The sequence below is a fragment of the Camelina sativa genome, chromosome 2 (assembly GCF_000633955.1).
Source record: "Camelina sativa cultivar DH55 chromosome 2, Cs, whole genome shotgun sequence".
NCBI lineage: Eukaryota > Viridiplantae > Streptophyta > Magnoliopsida > Brassicales > Brassicaceae > Camelina > Camelina sativa.
In genome coordinates, this window is record NC_025686.1 from 28,926,505 (window position 1) to 28,945,211 (window position 18,707).

At 34.5% G+C, this 18,707-nt stretch overlaps 2 protein-coding genes, 1 long non-coding RNA gene and 1 other non-coding gene across 6 annotated transcripts; 3 read left to right on the forward strand and 1 right to left on the reverse strand.

Annotated features, from left to right (window-relative positions):
- On the forward strand, positions 1,118 to 4,570 carry LOC104745945 (protein SHORT INTERNODES-like). Of its 2 annotated transcripts, none has more exons than XM_010467347.2 (4): positions 1,118 to 1,482; positions 1,598 to 2,233; positions 2,608 to 2,949; positions 4,149 to 4,570. In XM_010467347.2, exons 1-4 carry the CDS (start codon positions 1,467 to 1,469, stop codon positions 4,190 to 4,192), a joined length of 1,038 nt encoding a protein of 345 aa, XP_010465649.1. In that variant the 5' UTR covers positions 1,118 to 1,466; the 3' UTR covers positions 4,193 to 4,570. The 2 variants fall into 2 exon arrangements, with proteins under 2 accessions (XP_010465649.1, XP_010465633.1); XM_010467331.1 differs by lacking the exon at positions 4,149 to 4,570 and adding an exon at positions 4,025 to 4,136.
- Positions 8,135 to 10,145, forward strand: LOC104745966 (GATA transcription factor 5-like). Its single transcript, XM_010467359.2, has 3 exons — positions 8,135 to 8,366; positions 8,730 to 9,079; positions 9,169 to 10,145. The coding sequence occupies exons 2-3, from the start codon at positions 8,750 to 8,752 to the stop codon at positions 9,868 to 9,870; spliced, it is 1,032 nt and encodes a 343-aa protein (XP_010465661.1). The 5' UTR covers positions 8,135 to 8,366; positions 8,730 to 8,749; the 3' UTR covers positions 9,871 to 10,145.
- LOC104745977 lies at positions 14,788 to 16,084 on the forward strand. 2 transcript variants are annotated; one of them, XR_760800.2, is made up of 4 exons: positions 14,788 to 14,889; positions 15,159 to 15,395; positions 15,473 to 15,511; positions 16,063 to 16,084. It is a non-coding gene; the product is annotated as an uncharacterized LOC104745977 (long non-coding RNA). The 2 variants fall into 2 exon arrangements; XR_002034152.1 differs by having other exon boundaries at positions 15,159 to 15,511.
- On the reverse strand, positions 16,628 to 16,700 carry TRNAE-CUC. Its single transcript has one exon. It is a non-coding gene; the product is annotated as a tRNA-Glu (tRNA).

The following is an 18,707-nucleotide window of genomic DNA, read 5'->3' on the forward strand; positions in this document are numbered from 1 at the left end:
AATGATTGCATCTACTCATCAAATTCAATCTCATTTTCATTCACTCAAAACACATTACAATTGCATACATAAATAATTAATATTGTTTGATGGGTGTTCGGGCACTAATATATTTCAGAGTATGTTTGTATACACATATAATTAAACGACACAAATAATGATTGCATCTACTCATCAAATTCAATCTCATTTTCATTCACTCAAAACACATTACAATTGCATACATAAATAATTAATATTGTTTGATGGGTGTTCGGGCACTAATATATTTCAGAGTATGTTTGTATACACATATAATTAAACGACACAAATAATGGAGAACGTAACAGGTGTCCATAATCAGATTTTGTATTATAATAAGAGCAAATACTAGTACTAGTATAATGGAGTAGTAATTTGGTTCCTTGGAAAGATGGATAAGCATCTGTTTTCCAGCTGCAACCTTTATGCGTACTTAAGTCACAGGTACACTACTACACTATATATGATATATCATATATCCAACGAAAACATGATTTAATATTAAAAAGAAAATAGCATCGAATCTAACTAGCGAATCTAAAAAGATACAACTATACCGATAATTGGTGTTCCTCTCCTCAGTCCTCAACTACACCCATAAATGGAGTTAGATTTATTTTAACAATTTCAGCTTAATTACACAGTTTTTATTGGTATTATACAGAATTACAGATTTCTAATTTTTATACTGATTATCAATTGGACAAATTCTAATATTTTTTTTTGTTTTGCCCTCTTCTTACAAAAATTTATAATTGGAAAACCCGTTCATATTTTTTCGTTATACCAAAAATTAGAAGATAATGAACTAAAAATATAAGTTAAATAATTTCGAGTAATAAGAAAATAATACTACTTACTTATAAGAATTTTTGGTTGTTGAAAACATTTTTGGTAAAACACAAACAGACAAAGAAAGGGAAGAGGCAGCGTGTTTTCCGGTAGAAAAGACGGAGAGAGTAAAAGCCGAAGTTTGCATACGTGGCAATAAATTCACCGTAGGATCATGAACACGTGATGTTTCAACGGTGAGATATATTTTGTTCGACAAGTGTTTTGTGATACTTCTTGTAATTAAGAAGAAAACAAACAAAAAAAGAAGAGAGAGAGAGAGGGGACAAAGAATTTAATAAGAGAAGGGAGAAGTGAGTGAGAGAGTATTAAGGTCATGGCGGCGTTGCAGAGCGCCGAGAGACAGAGAAAGAAACAGATCTCTCTCAGAGACTAGAGAAGCCCTTAAATAAATATACCCTCTCATACCGACAAACCAACTTTTCTCTCAGTACCAAAAAGCTCTCTCTCTCTCTGTCCGATTTCTAAACAAACCCTAGAGAGGCGACATCCTCTACACATTTAATCTCTTTCGTCTTCTTCATCCTCTCAGATAGAGAAAGAGAGAGCAAAAGAATTAAGATCTTCCGAGAGAGAGATCTATATCTTCTTCTATGATCAGATCTTTGGGTATAGATTCTCACTCTGAAAGTCAAGATCTTAATTTGTACGTCTAGATATGTGGTAAAAGCGAAGCCCTTGTCGAAATTGGTAATATATGGCTGGTGGTGTCGGAATATGGCAGGCTTTTTCTCGCTAGGACAGGGCGGAGGAAGAGGAAACAGCCAAGACCACCGAACCAATAATAACCCTTCTCCTTCAGGAACAGAATCTTGGCTTTGGTGCAGAAACCCTAACTCTAACGCAAACGCTGGTGCTGGAGATGTCGTCGCTCCTTCTTCTTACAAAGGAACCCTTGAGCTATGGCAACACCCAAACAATCAAGAGATCATATTCCAGCAGCAACAGCAACAAAGATTGGATCTTTACACTTCTGCTGCAGGTTTAGGTGTCGGACCAAGCAACCGGAACTTACTTGAAACTTCCGGCGGGGCGTTGATGATGATGAGAAACGGTAGTAGCAGCGGCGGTGGACCGAGCTGCCAGGATTGTGGTAATCAAGCTAAGAAAGACTGTACTCACATGAGATGTAGGACTTGTTGCAAGAGCCGAGGCCTCGAGTGTTCCACTCACGTCAAGAGCACCTGGGTTCCTGCCGCTAAACGCCGAGAACGTCAGCAGCAGCTTGCATCCGGTCAACAACCACAATCGCAGTCGCAGCCGCAGGTTGAGAGCGTACCTAAACGACAGAGAGAGCATTTCCCGTCGAGATCCAATTCCCTTGTCTGTACTCGTATACCTTCTAACAACACCTCCTCAGGTATCACTATTTTTTATTTTATTTTATGCTCTTTGTTACTTTTGTATTCATGAGTTTATTCAAATCTGAACGTAATAGTGAGAGATTTGTATTCAATTGCAGAAACAGAAACCCTATTCTGTTTGATCAGCTTTTTTGTTCTTCTTTTTCCATTTTCGAGAAAGAAAAAAAAATTGTTTATAATTTTCTTCTTTTATTTATTTGTTTATTAATGAATATACTGTATATGAGTAAAACTGACTCTTGGATTGACATAAGAAACAGTTCTCGCCGATCTTGATATATATATATATAATGTTTATATAATATTTTTTTGCTAAGCGCTTTTCTTCTTAATTAATAATCAAACCTGTTATTATTTGCTACACACCTAGGGTTAGAGATTGGGAGCTTTCCGCCGGAAGTGAGCTCGCCAGCAATTTTCCGGTGCGTGCGTGTTAGTTCTGTAGATGATGAAGAAGAGGAATATGCGTACAAAACAGCTGTGAGTATAGGCGGTCACGTCTTCAAAGGTATTCTCTACGACCAAGGCCCGGCCGAGAGAAGCTCCTCAGGCGGTGGATCTCAGCCGTTGAACCTCATAACCGCAGGCCCATCGGCCTCTTCATCAAGCCCAAACGTGAGCTGCAACGATGGAGTTGTTGGTTCCAATTCAGATCATTACATCGATCCTGCCTCTCTTAGTTATCCTACTCCCATCAACACTTTCATGACTGGTACGCACTTCTTCTCCAACCCAAGATCTTGAATTCCACATAGAGAGAACAGCTATTCAAAACTTCTTTTTTTTCTAGATCCTTACGTTAGAATTAGGGTTTAAAGGTCAATCTTCAGAGGAAGAGAGTATAACGTACTAATCTTTGTTGTGAAAAAGTAATTAACGGGAGATAATGTTTCCTTTATAAACTCATCACTTGTTACCTGATCTTTTATTATTTATTTCAGTTTTTCTTTTTTTTTTTGTTCAACTGATTATATTATATTAGTGATTATGATCCCCTGAGAAGATTTTACAAGACCTTTTTCCCCAAACATCCCTACTTTTCAACCCCAAAAAACAGGTTTCTCTTAATTAACCTACTTCTACCAACCCTACTTCCAGTTAGATAAACCTGGTTTATACAAAAGAATGGTTATTTATTTCAGTTTTTCTAGAAGAGAAGTTCTCATTATAATGTTGGGTTATTTGAATGTAATAATAATATACTCCAATTTTCAACTGTAAAAAAAGTCAACGAGCCTGTCTCTTTAAAAGCTCAACGAGCCTGTCTCTTTAAAAGCTCACATCAACAGCTTCCCCAGCTGGCAGTTTTCAACTGTGATCGTTAAACTCAGCCTTGTTCTTGTCACCTTTTTGACATAACTTTATTTTTATGTTTGACGTTTAATTAAACATTTAGTCGAATTATACAAGTTTCTAAAAAACCTTTATATTGAATTTTGTTGAAGACATCTATAAATGAGGTTTCATGTGCCTTTGGGCAAAACAATTAGACATGCACATGTCTTTAGCAAATATGTTTCAATTTTGAGCCATTTTTAGTAGTGATATATGTATAGTAATAGTATCATTTCATTGCTATGATTGATATCAATTAGTACACTTGATACATATATGAGACGTCCTAATCTACTGCAAAACCATATATTCACATGGATTTATACTCTCATAGTGTCATTCTTACTACGATATTCGATTATTTACATAAATGTCTTGGTATCAAATTTCTCCAAAAGTGATTCTTATTCACATATCGTTTTTGCATCGTATTTCTCGTGTGTATTGGTTAGCCACATCTCACGGGGATTTCTTATACAATTCCAAAAAAGTTTACTATCACTCAGTGTAAAATGAATGCACTTAAGCTTACACGGGATCAAGATAAATACGTGTGTATTTGGATCCTTTTGCTAGAGAGAGGGAGAGAGAGGGTAAATTCTGCAGATTACGAGGGGTGAGTGGAGGAACAGCAAAAGTTGCAAAATTGGTCTGCGTCTTCATTTCTGCAGGTTTTTATGTTTGGGACCTAAAGAACTCTTCTTTCCCAATTTATTCCTTAGGCTCTTTTTCATTATTCAATTTACGTCACCTCAATAATGCCATGATGATAACGAGATGCAAAACGAATCGGAAAACGAGCTAATACCAATTCTGATTAATTATCATGGTTAAGGAGAAAGAAATGGTAAGTGCATGGGGGAAGAGTCTGTGAAAGATAACATACAAACTATGCATTATGTAATTTACCTTTTTTTTTTTTTTTGTTAAAGTTTATGTAAGTTACATTTATAACGTTGTAACATAATTGAATTGGTCCCATCAAACCCTAAACGGCTAAAGGCAACTGATTTGTTTCTGTTCCGTACCACTTCGCACCTTGTCTTCCAAATTTATCTTTTCAAAAACTTAATTACTCTTGTTTTTTTTTGTTTGGGTCAAAGAACTTTGATGTTATTGCACGTAGAGAAAGAATCTTGAAGACGGATGGTGGTAAAAGCAGCAACTTTAATATCACAACGCAAGTGGGGCCACGGGAATGTTATCTAAGAACCAATAAGAGAGTGACGCGTCTGAGAGACAATTTGCAATTGCATCATTGCATTTCAGGGAGACAAAACAGAAGTCTTATTTTAGGTCCCTCCACAACATCAAGCTTTCCAAACTGAACTTTAATTTTTTAGTGTCGCAGCATACAAAGAGAAGACTATCATGTACTGTAGATGTAGTACCCATTGTCCCACGATCACAAAGACCGGTTTCAAATTACTTTGAAAATAGTGTGTGACCTCAGATGGTGCGAATAGATTACGATATTACCGCGATAATTTAATCAGTTATGTGATTAATTTGATAAGAATGCCGCTTGGATCGGATGAGACACCAAACTAGACAAGAGGAGACGACCATGTCTGTATGTTTCGCTTCAGGTCCAGTTAATCACGCTAGTTTGCATTGGGCTTTTCAAACTGGGCCAGCCCATATGAAACGGTAAAGAAAAGATGGAAGAAAATGACTTTGAGTGTTTGATTCTCTAAGGCCCACTTCAAAACGAAAACCGAGGGTTTATAGAAAAATATCATAACAAAAAGAGGTGGACAGTAATCGAACTTAGAACCTCCGACAAATAGACCTAGCAATAGCACCGAGTTCAACTATTAAAACGGTCAAGATGTTGAACTATTCACAAGAATTGGCCTCTCTATAAAGAAAATGGCGCCGTTGATGATTTTGGATTTTTAAAAGTCAACACTATGAGTAGCAGATAGATGACGACCTCATCTTGTCTCGTAAATCTTTCTATATAATTTAAATTCCTCAAACTCGTGTCATATACAATAAAAATAAATAAAAGATTTGCTATAAGGTGAGAGATAATGGTCTTTTAAAATTAGTATAAGAAAACTTTATATAAGGCGAGAATGTTATAGTTAATTAAGAAGACTACTACGGACGTGGGGCGGGTCAGGTCTCACAGTATGTGACAAAATTGAATGATTTTCCCGCTTCATTCGCATATGTATGTGGGCGGCTCCGAGTTTCAAATTTGATTTTTTTTTTTTGGTTCCTTGCTTCTATGTCTTAAAGCATAAAAAACCAAACAAGTGTTTCTAATTTAAAATTTAACAAATCCGCGCTTGATATAATTTGGTACGGTACGGTCCATAGGAAAGAGATGGAAGATTCAAAACTGGCTAACAGTTCTCGTGGGACTTATTTAGCTCTCTCTCTCTCTCTCTCTCTCTCTCTCTCTCTCTCTCTCTCTCTCTCTCTCTCTCTCTCTCTCTCATAGATTCTCTACTTTTCTTCCTCGTCTTTCATTAGACATTTCAAAATAATTAATAAGAAGAAGAAAGAACAAAAAAAAACAGAAAAGACCCACATCAAAAATTAGAAACGCAGCTCTGCCGACGAATGCGTCGAGGGTATTATAGTCATTTAGTTATAACAAAGTATATTTTGTCAAAAAAAAAAAAAAAAANAAAAAAAAAAGTATATTTTGTCCAAATTAGCCAAATCGTTGACACAATACGAACGAGTGTGTGTGATTTATGACTCCGCGTAAAGAATGTATGAATGGAATTATACACGTACGTAATCTAAGCGGAGATTAGGCAAATTTTGTGATTTTTTTTTGGGTCCTTCCTTCTATAATAATAATAATAATTCTGACCCAAAGAAAAAAAAAAAAGGTTAATTAAGGAAGAAAAATAAAAGATTAGAGCCGTCGGGGAATTCTGATTGGTCGACTCACGTCAAACGCATGAGACACAGCCAAACAGACCACGGCACGTCAGCATTACACGTGGCTATTACTACAAGCCCGGCGGCTCGGCTCCATATATACCACCACTTACATATATATATATATATTTCCTTTATTACTTCACAAAATTAAACACTTTCCTAGGATTGCATTTAATTTATTTATTTAGTAATATCATAACTCTCAATCTGATAAAACTGAAAACCAAAACTTCTTTATAAATGTTGTATGCATAATCTGGAAGAAAAAAAAAAAAAAAAAAAAAAGGATAGCCAATGCAAAATTTGATATAAGCAATGCCTTTTCGTTGGGATGTTATAACATCACACGCATTTTCCGAAATTAGGGAGATTTCCATTGCTCTAGAATTCAACAGTTTTTATTATTATACAAAATGCAGATTCTGTATTGCATACAAAATGCCAAAAAAACTACTATTGTTCAACCAAAAAAAAACAAAACTACTGATGATAGATATTTACTCCAATTTGGATGATGGTAATAATGACTAAAAGATTTTTATCCCAGTTCAACTACTACTAATAGTTAGGGAAATATTACAAGGGAGAATCTACATAATATGAATAATTAAGGTAAATTTGTACAGAGAACCAAAAAAAAGGAATATATCTACACAGATATATTTAAAAAATCTTATTTGTTGTCTCAATATAATAGATTTTATTATATGAAGAATAATGTTACATTTATTTATTTTAATCTTTTATTGGGGGGTTTTATAATTAGTAAAGAAAAGGGTGAGGATAATGTGAGAGAGAGATAGGGGAGGAATCATTTTCTCGTGGGTGTGTAACTACTGTGTATGTTAGGGAATAGGGAGTGAGAGGAGCTACAAGGACAAAGAAAAAGGTGGCCCCGCCATTAGTCTTCGGTTTCTGAATCATCTCAGTTTCTCACTTTGCCTTTACTCCGAAGACATGCTTTTCTTTTTCTCCATTATTACATTTTTCAGGGGTTATTCTCGTTATTTCACCCCTCTTTAATCATAAAATTAAAATACAATTATACTCTGTAGTTGAGGGAAACATTTTTAACTTTAAACTAAAAAAAAATGTGAAAATCAAAAAACCAATGAGCGGGAAGTATAATTCCCCCAAGATGAGCGGCGATCAATGCGGTCTCAAGGGCAAACTTGGCATAACCCCGCTACTTTTTTTATTTTATTTTTAATTTTTTTATCCTTATTTCTATAAATAAATAAAAAAGGTAAAAACGAGTAAATAAATATCCAAATTATTTTAATCTGATGGAACAAAGGAAAGAAATTGCCAGCAGGAGGATAAATAAGCTATCTCTGAATGGACTGACTGACTCAGATTCAGTAATGAAGAAGAAGAAGAAGGAGATCTTATTTTCTTCTGTAATAATGAACAGTGCCGTTTTTTTTAAGAAATATAAATATTTATTTTGTTGTTATCTTTTTCATTAACGTAAATACGCGTCAAGAATTTATACACAGAATCTACTGATAATACTCTTTCTCACACACATATACAAATTTTTATAGATTTATTGCCGGTTCTGTAATTTCCCATTCTTAGAAAAATACTTTTCTGCCCCCACCCCCTTTTATTATTTAAAAGGAAGAAAAAAAAAGAGAGAAAAGTAAAAAAGCGTTTTTTGAGAGAGAGAGAGATAAGAAAAGAGAGAGGAGTTTTTAGTAGACAAAGGGAGAGGCTGAGATTACCAAATTGAATGCTTTACCAAACTCACATAACCATCTCTTCTTGACCCATTTCTTTTTTTTTTTTTCTTATTCTTTTAAGATCTTTTCTTCTTCTTCTTCTTCTTCTCGCCACCGCTCCTTCCTCCTCGTCTCTCTCGTTCGTTCTTATTCTGTTCTCAAGGTACTTTTCCCTAATTCCTCTCCTCCTGTGTTTGTCTTTTGTTTTAGGGTTTTCTTTCTTTATTTCAAGGGTTTCTCTCTCTCTCTCTCGTATGTCTCTTTGAATTTGGTTTCCTTCATTTCAGTCTCGTGACTTACTCTGTTTTGTGTGGGTCGTTTTCGTAATTGAGTTTTCCGGTCTGCTTCTTTTTTTTCTTTTTTTGTTGGGGTTCGCAATTTTTATTTTATTCTCTCTCTCTCTCCTTCTCTTGGAATTGGGGCAAAACGGAACGTTTTTTTTACGTTTCGTTTGAAAAAAGAATGTGAATTTTTATTCGATATTAAAGATTGAATTCTTCTTATTGTTGTTGTTGTTGTTGTTTAGGGTTTTTAAGATAAGGAAAAATGGAACAAGCAGCGTTGAAGAGCAGCATCAGGAAAGAGATGGCTTTCAAAACCACTCCTCCGGCTTACGAAGACTTTCTTGCCGTCACCACCACCACCACCACCGCTCAGAATGCCGACGATTTCTCCGTTGACGACTTGCTTGACTTGTCTAACGACGACGTTTTCGCCGACGACGTTTTCGCCGACGACGACACTCTCCTCCTTAACCCTCAAGAACAACAAGACATGGTCCTTGACGAACTCAACGACGACGGTGCTGACGCTCTCCCTCGTCGGAGCAACGATTTCTCCGGCTGTGACGACTTCGGAAGCGAACTCTCTGTTCCGGTAATTACTTTAATTATTTGGAGAATACTTTGTTTGATTTCTTTTTTTTTCACTCTAATTGAGATTTGTCTCTGTTTTTATGGGTAAAGGCGGATGATTTAGCCAACCTTGAGTGGCTATCTCATTTCGTGGAGGACTCCTTCACGGAATACTCGGGTCCCAACCTCACCGGAGCCCCGACTGAGAAACCTGCGTGGTTGACTGGCGACCGGAAACACCCTGTCACTCCTGCCACGGATGAGTCCTGTTTCAAATCCCCTGTTCCAGCTAAAGCCCGTAGCAAACGTCACCGCAACGGAGTCAAGGCCTGGTCACTCGGTTCTTCGTCCTCTTCCGGTCCTTCCTCGTCCGGTTCGACCTCCTCCTCCTCCTCTTCTGGTCCTTCCAGCCCGTGGTACTCCGGCTCTGAGCTGCTCGATCCTATGGTCACGTCGGAGAGGCCACCGTTTCCCAAGAAGTATAAGAAAAGGTCTGCCGAGTCAGCTTTCTGCGGTGGTCAGCTGCAGCAGCCTCAGCGGAGGTGCAGCCACTGCGGCGTTCAGAAAACTCCGCAATGGAGAGCCGGCCCAATGGGAGCTAAGACTCTGTGCAATGCGTGCGGTGTCCGGTTTAAGTCGGGTCGTTTACTACCCGAATACAGACCCGCTTGTAGCCCGACATTCTCGAGTGAGCTCCACTCCAACCACCACCGGAAAGTCATGGAGATGAGGCGGAAGAAGGAGCCAGCCAGTGACAACGAAACCGGTTTAAACCAGCTGGTTCAGTCCCCACAAGCTGTACCAAGTTTTTGAAGAAATAGGGCCTTAATTAGAGCAGAGATTTAGGATCCGAACCGGTTCAGTTGTTAGCAGCCCCAAGTTAGTTTCTCATTGACTTGTTCTCTCTTGTATATTACTTTCATTATTTTTAGCATTTACCTTTTCCTTTTTCTTTTATTTTTCATGCTAGGAGTCTCGGTAAGTTCTTAGTAACTGATTAGGTAAAAAAACTCAGTTGTATTGTACTCTTTTTCGCTTCAATTTTTTCAGTTTTAATTTTCACATTTCAATGTTTCTGCGTTATGGCATGTTATGTTTACATATGTTTTTGATACGTTACATTCCGAAATTTAAAGGTTATGGGGGATATGTGGAGTTAATTTGAAACCGTTCGAAATGGTTTATAACTTTAATTGTAGGGGAACGCTGCATACTAACGCAACTAAATGAATGGACCAAACCATAAGTGATATCATTATGTAGTGTTTCATGGACACGCGACATTCGTTGTCTCTTTCTTAGTGTTCTATAGTCTAAATTTTTTCAAAAACTCAATATAACTTTTCAAAAAAGTTTTTGTAACCAAACCAAAACTTCAAAACATGTCGTTATTGATATATTTTCTAAAACATTGTCTTTCGTTAGCGACTTTCTTTTAGCCTTTGTCTCTTCTTCGATGCCGTGACTTGAACTCATGAGGTGGGGTTTTAACTCTCAAACGAAACGAGCTACAAGTTCTGGCTTCTTTTAGTTTTTACTCTTTAGCTTTGATATCTCTGCACGTGTTCTTAGCGTATATCTTTCGGTCTATGCAAATGAGAGATAATACATAGTTATATCTCCTTTATAATAAAACGGAAGTACACAACATTGTTTTGTAGACTATATAATTTTAATAAGTTGGTTACAAATAGGTTATACATTAATGATAGATTAATTGGTTAGAAATAGGTTATACCAAAAATTTTAAAGAGAATATTCTAAAGAATCATCTAACTTACCATATTAATTTTCTTTATTAAATTATTCACCAAATAAAATCTTTTGATATCTAACTTAATATATTAATTTATTAATTATCATTATACTTCACCTCTCATTTTCATATATGAGTCTATTTTGTGAAACAAATAAATTATCATATTATTTATTCTGATTAAAAAATAGTTTTATTTCTGGATATACCATAAGTTGAATTTTTAAAAACATATATAAATGGTTCAATCTTTAAAATATTCAAGTTTTAGTAATATTATTCTTTAGAAATAATATATATTGAATTAAAAATTTTACTAAGTAACGGATCAAAATTTGAATATTTAAATTCAAATTTACAAAATTATGTCTTATAATGACATTCAAGTCATGATGTAGAATATACATTGTTAAAATAACTTCACATATATAACCTAATACAACATATTAAAATTTTATTTTAAAATATAAAATATACAAAATTTTGTATAAAATAAAATTTAACGGTAATTATCTAAAATCATTAACAATTTAAAATTTACAATATAAGTGTCTTTTTCAAGCAATCATATTTAGCATATAATTTTATTGCATAATGTTTTATCCAAAACAAATTTTAAAAACAATCACATAAATTATATTTTATATAAAAATTACAATATAAATAAAATATATTTCAACCCGTGCTCTAGCACGGATCTTAAGTTCATTATTAAACCTTTTAATTTTGCTTATTGACTAATGTCAAAAAAAATGGCATCACGTTTTAAAGTTTCATATTTATATTTATAGACTAGTAATTTTAGTATACACATACGCATTTCAAAGAGGATGAGGCCTTGTTAGTAGATATCAAACCTAGTCTTGACCAAAAAAATAATCAAAGCATTTTTTGTTTTATTAATCAAACTCCTTTATAACACTTGGATTTTGTATTTGCAGAATATTTATTGTGTTTTGACTTTTAACACTCTAACATGATGCAAACAGGCACAAATTTAAAAAGCAATTGTAATTTTCTACAATATCTTTTATAAATATACTTAAAATCTATTTTAAATTAATAAATTGAAATAACATGGATAAAAAAAATATTTAATCTTACAAATTGTATTGAAAATAAAAAACGACATTTTTTGTAAAACAAGACATTTTTTGTAAAACAAAATTAAAAATTTTAAAACAAAAGAAATAAGGGAATGAACTATTTTACTTTCAAAAACCTTTATCATTTTAAACATTATTAAATTTATTGAGAAAACACCAACAATGTCAGATAATAATTATTGTTTCTACGAAATTGTTACAACCTAGATTGAGTATTAATAAATTTATTAAATAATCGAGAAAACGGATTGGATAATATTTCTATGCAATTGTTAGTTCTATAAAATATACTACTCGTTGACCGTTTGTTGGGATTGCATGAGGTACCATGTATCGTCTATGTATACAAATCTAAATTCAAAAATCTTTAAATTAAAACTTAAGTTATTTTCTAACCAAATATAAAAAATTGTGTTAGCAAAATATGACAGAATCAAAATCATTCAGATTTTTAATCAATACCTTTTTTAGACAGAATGCAAATATTTGGATGATATGTTTACGTTCTTTTGGGTATACTATATCTATATTGTACTATTAAACCACTGGTATTGACTATTTGACTTCCAAACCACTCGTAGGCTTGAAAACCAAGCAGGAAACAACAGTAACAAATTAAAAAAAAAAAAATTAATAATAAACCGCATGGTTAGAACTTAGAGGTAATAACTGATATATATATATAATATATATAGGTTAGCAATATAAATTTTTGTTTACAGATAAGACAAATTTTTTTGCAAATTGTAAAAGATTTGAAATGGAAAGCTTGGGAGTCACGTGATTGACATAGCCTACCCGCTCCATCCAACCACTTTCCCTTACCCCGAAGTCTCTTAAGTTTGCTTAACCATTTCATTTGGCCTTTCTATAAAATTATAAATCGTTATGGTCCACATTTTCATTGTTCAAATCACAAACAAAACAAGGCTAATTTTTAGACTCAAATTCATATAAGTAATGTTTTTTCCCCGTTATTTTTTTATTTAAGATAATACTACAAAATATTGTTAATAATGGATGGGAATTTTTCTTTTAGTTTCACAGAAGTTGAATTTTGAGGTGTATTCCTAGATTAGAGGGGTCAGTGAGGGCCAACAAGACATGTGATGGAGCAACATTCTTATCGTCACATAATTTCTCCTCGTTCATTTGACGCTTCGTCTAGTAGAATATTACCACACAACCCATAATGGCAAATGACTCTATAAGACTACTTTCACGATATCCTTGCCATGGCTTTTTACGTCATTCAACAATGGCCTCTGATGAGACTAAACAACTAAAGGATGAACCCACCATTCATCTCTTAATTCTTAACCATCATGACCATATTGATCTGCTTCCTGTTTTTTTACATTTAAAAAAACTATTCTTTTTGTAGACTAATGGTAGACTAATACTATTCTTTTTGTTTCATAATACATGTCATTAAAGATTTTCTCACATATGTTAAGAGATTAGTAAACTATACAACTTTCTCTATTGGTTATTTGGTTAGGACATTAAAGTAGTAAATATAAAACTACAGATTTTATGAAAGAGTTGTGTTGAAAACTTAAAAGGATATTTTAATCTAACACGAAAAAACAATCCTAAAATAACGATTAATTTGAAAAGAAAAACAATTAATTTGAAACAGAGTGAGTAGCAAGCAAAACGTCATTTACTTTGAGTCAGTTAATCAAAATGTTTAGGCTTAGTTAATTTCGGGTACAGTGGACAACACGTATTCCTCGCGGAAAGGATTCAGAAAAATGTTAGTAAAACACAACACATACACATTCATCATAAAGTAATTTTTCTGTTCGTCGTTTAAGTTCAAAATAAAATAAAAATGGAGGGTAGGACAAGTGTCACGTGCTTTACAAATCGTTCATGACTTCGTTCACGTTCCAACTCTCTTGGAGAAAAGTATATCATATCTCGAATTTGGGAACTAGCGATGGAGAAAGACTATTTTTACTATATTTGAGTCACAAAGCGATGTACGGTATAACATCTAACTTTTTCAGATTCAGTTACACAAACACACAAAAATATTGTTGCAACTTTTTTTTTATATATGAATATTATTATGTGGATTGCCTATGGAATTTTTAAATGACTGTAGAAGTCACATGATTGAACCTAACATGTAATTTGCGTTAACAATGTAAATATTTAGATGTTAGGGTTGGTCAATTACGGTATTTAACATATAGAGTTAGAAACTTAGAATCAAATTGTTTGGTTTATGGGTGACCCACCTTTCTCATCACATTAGTATATGAGACACGCATTATTTCTCAAATTCAAATGAACAGTAATAATAGATAGTGGTATCAAATTTCTAGATGAAATCATGTAGAGTCTAGCTAGTATCACTGAGAACTCCCGGCCAATTTTTTCGGTACGGCCATTGTGTGTGAGTCCTTTTATATATATGTAGAAAAAATCTGGAGCAGAGACAAGCGAGAGTGTACCGAACATATGCCTAAGAGCATCTCCATTGGTGGTATTTAAGCAAAGTTTGTTAGCTTGAAAAGCTAAAAAAATAAATAAAAAATCCTAATTAACTAACAATCGATCTTTACCGAAAAGATTTAAGAAACGATGCTTAGCAAACACGTGTCAGCCTCGGAGTAAAATTTTAGGGAAAAAACAAAAAAGAAAGGCGGTGTTTTTCTTTCTTCCATCTCACTGTCGTCTTTTTCTCGTTTCCTCGATGAAATTTGAGGAAGAGTTTCGTCTTGATTGAGGAAGAAAATCGTCTTCCACCCCTGATCATTATCTGAATTTTTCGTCTTGATTGAAGAAGATTTTCGGCTTGTATAGATCAGTATGATGGCCAAACTTGATGGTTGTCCTCCCTCATTAACAACAAGCAGAACCATGGTTCGGCTTAGGTATATTTATTGATCTGGATTTGAATTGGAGGACGAGTCATGCTTCCTAACTTGATGGTTGTTCGAATCGATGGTCGTGAAGGTAAATGATTTTCTCGCTTTTTATTCGTTTGTTAGTTGACGGACATGGTTGATGATGAGGATTTTTCATCACGAAATCTATCAATCAATCAACATTCTATAAGAATGTCAATTGTGATGCTCTTTGATTGCAATTTTCAGGATTCGATTTATGAACATTACTTGCATATTTTCTTAAACATTGATGAAGGAGTATGTATGTCTATGCTTATTTATATTTCTGTTTTAAGGATTTTTTTGTTTTGTTTTTACCTTGATTGATGACTATAGATTTTTTCAAGTTCAAGAGTTTGAGAAGCCTAATGATGAAACAGCACTCAGTCTGATGAATTCATGTTCTGCTGCGGTTTTGCAAGAGTTTCCGGACATCATCTTTGCGTATGGATACAATAAAGAATACAGGTCCCAAAAAATTTACTTCTTTGACTGCACCTTGAATGGGTTTTTGATAAGAGCACCTTCTGTTTTTGCTGTAGCTTGAATGGGTTTGTGTACATTGAGTTTGTGGTGAGTCTGATCTTGAATGGATTGAATGAGTTTATCAGTTTATGTTTCTCTGTTTTTGATAAGTATTTCAATTACAGGTTAACATACAATTTGATCCGAATGCAAGCTCAGAGAAGGTACTCTCTTCTTATGATTATCTCTACTTTCGATTTATAGGATGTATAGGATTTGATATTTGACTATGGGATTGAGAGTATTGGGGAGACTCGTCATGCTCAATTAGGTAGTAGGTTTGACTAGAATTGAGAATTTGAAACCAAGTTTGCTATTTTTTTAGGCTTCAAATCTATTAGAAGTCTTCTCATTATCTAAAAATAGTAAATTTATGGGTTCATATGTATATGAAACTCATGATGCTTGCTGATCAGACTCTGTAGCTGCGTAATTCTTGCAGTGTAGATAGATAAAAGTTTACTCATGTTTCCACTAGAACACAACAGAGCATTGCTTTCGCCCAAAAGATGATATTGGCTTTAGAAACAGAGGAGGATGCTACTGCTTATGCCCTTCATTCTCATATGATTATAGCCTTAAGCGATCATTGTTGGTAAACCAACCTATATGTAGATCATATAGACGTCCTTGTTTCTATGTAAAAACTATAGAAATATTGGGCATTTAACCTGTTCTAAGTTCTAAAAACAATTGATTTGCTCTGTTGGCTCAGTCCATCGGATACAACGGTGGCGAAAATACTGGTGGGAAACAAGTGTGACTTGGAAAACATAAGAGCAGTGAGCGTGGAGGAAGGGAAAGCACTAGCAGAAGCGCATGAACTCTTCTTTGTGGAAACATGGCACTTGATTCAACTAATATGAACAGCATTTGAAAAAAAATTAAATTAAGAACCCTAATTTTAGATACTACCAATGAACCCATAAAATTGTAAAGTTTCTAAAGAAGTTGTTAACTTCACTTTTATTTTTAAAGCAACTTAGTTAACACTCAACCAATGGTGATGCTCTAACAAGTTGACTTTAGAAGGATCCGAAATAGTACGTCAACGTGTACGGTCTCGGCTTTTGGATTCCCAACGGCTACTTCTGTGGCACCCTGAAATGGGCTTAGCTGAATGAAACCCATCAACGAAACTATCGATAGTGGGAGGAGGAGGGGGGCCTATCAAAATATATATGTGGGACGGCTAAACAACGTTATTTTATGTTGTTGGCTTGTTGCAATACAATGGAACCATGGAAGGGGAGTAAGAGATGCAGAAAAAAAAAAGTAAACTCCGTTGCCGGGACTCGAACCCGGGTCTCTCGGGTGAGAGCCGAGTATCCTGACCAGCTAGACTACAACGGATTTGATGATTTTCAGTATAAACTATAGTTTAGTTGAAACACCATTTGCGGACATTTTTATATTCTCAATTAAGCTGCTTTTTTGTTGGATTTGTACCGTTTCCACCATTTTCCTTCTATATGTTTAATTTAACCGCTTTGGATCTTAGCTTCAGTTTAGGAATGGCTATGGTTTGAGCGACGTGAGAAGAGCACCTTTGAATGATTTACTGATTTTTATGAGGGGAAGATTAAAATCACTCAAAGGTATGCCTTTGGGTAACTCACAAACTCGTACCTTTTATTTGTTGATGATAGAAAAGGACCAGCGTAGGTGGGTCTCTTTCGTTTGGCGTTAGTGAGGCCCAATATTTGGACTTTTATTCTTAATTCTGGGCTGTTGTTACGAGAGACGATCCATTTGTGACGATGATGTAGAAAAAGGTACTGTATAAAAAAAAAAGGGAGTAGAAGAGTTGACTTGTCCGCATCATCATGTGACAATCGCTCATAATTGAGAGAGAAACTGTTGTTTGGTTTTTTGTCCAGATCCACATCATGTGCATGGCCCTCTAATTAATTTATTACTACTAACAAAATGTCTATTTAATTTCCTCCCTCAAAGATCCAATTTTGTAAGTGTATACCTCTTCACGGAATTATAGAAGGTTATTAGAAAAATGCCCATCATACCTACTTGTATTAAATACAGGAGGTGGTATACTACAAATTATTGCTTTGTTTTTCTATAGAAAAAGAAAAAAAAAACACAAGTCTCTTGAATGAATGAATACTCGAACTACCGACCAAGCTACACTAGTATCGCGCCAGTATTCATGCATGAACCCAACATCTGTATCCAATAAATCCATCCTAATTAATAATGTGTTTGAAATTTGACCCTTGGGGTTTTTTTTTTTATACCAACTCTTTTTCCAACAAGCGATAAAGCAAATTAAGCACGGCATGCAATAATAATAATAAAAAAAGAAAAAATTGTTAGTTACACCACGTAAATGTGATTCTATCTGATTTGGAAAAAGGAAATCATAAAATAAAAACAAATCTTCTCTAAACATGAATATGTATATCGAAATTGGCTCAGTAGTCAGGATATATATAAAAATGTAGTTAGGGTGTGTAAGTAAGGTAAGAGAAAAAAAGAGAGAGAGCAGAGCACATGCATTGCCTCAGATAGCTATACACACACATAAATAAATTTATTTAAAAGGCACAAAAACGGAACGCCCATGTGCTGTGCTGTGGTTTTTGCCTTTTCTTTTGCCTTTTAATTTGTTTGTACAGTACTCTTTTTTTTGTTGTTGTTGTAATATTTGAAATTATTAGTAATGACGACCTATAACTATAAGCCAAGTATAATAAACTGTAGTCTTTCTCCTTAACGATAATGGTTGAAATGAAATGCAAACTCAAGGTAAGGTAATGATGTTTGTTGTGTTGGTAACAGATCATTTTGCTTGCAATTGCAAAAAGCATAAAGAAAGACGTTTCATAGCGATTGTGACTAGTCCACTAAGATCGAAAGGTGATTGATTAGGTAGTACATACTAGTACATATTAGCAGCATGAAATGATGTATTAGTAAATTACTACTAGTCGTTAGTTACAATAATTTATTATTAATAAATATGTGATTCCAAGAGAGAGTAATTATTTTGTGGGTGAAGGCGACATTCATTAATGTTTTGGGAATTGAATTGAAAAAAAAAATGTAGGGAAATTAGAATCTGATTAACAACAGATTTGGGAGTGCACTACTACAAATTAGTAGTGTGAGTGTCTCTATCTATGCTTTCTTTAGCGCGGCAGTTTGGAGAGAGATAGAGAGAGATGATGAATTGATAAAAATGCCAGATTGCAAAATTCGCTGAAACGACGACGATTTTGCGCTGAAAAACGCCATTAACGACGAGAGAGAGAGAGAGAGAGAGAGGCAGAGAGCAGCTGTGCATTTCAATTTCCAACGAATTTCAAAAGAGAAAGAGAGAGAGAGAGACTTGGGGGGGGG

Excerpts from the sequence above, each read along its gene's own strand:
- LOC104745966 (XM_010467359.2), top strand. The coding sequence starts at position 8,750 with ATGGAACAAGCAGCGTTGAAGAGCAGCATCAGGAAAGAGATGGCTTTC. Across the intron at positions 9,080-9,168 it reads GAAGCGAACTCTCTGTTCCG|GCGGATGATTTAGCCAACCT; the intron begins GTAATTACTTTA and ends TTATGGGTAAAG.
- LOC104745945 (XM_010467331.1), top strand. Across the intron at positions 2,234-2,607 it reads TTCTAACAACACCTCCTCAG|GGTTAGAGATTGGGAGCTTT; the intron begins GTATCACTATTT and ends CTACACACCTAG. Across the intron at positions 2,950-4,024 it reads CATCAACACTTTCATGACTG|CCACATCTCACGGGGATTTC; the intron begins GTACGCACTTCT and ends TGTATTGGTTAG.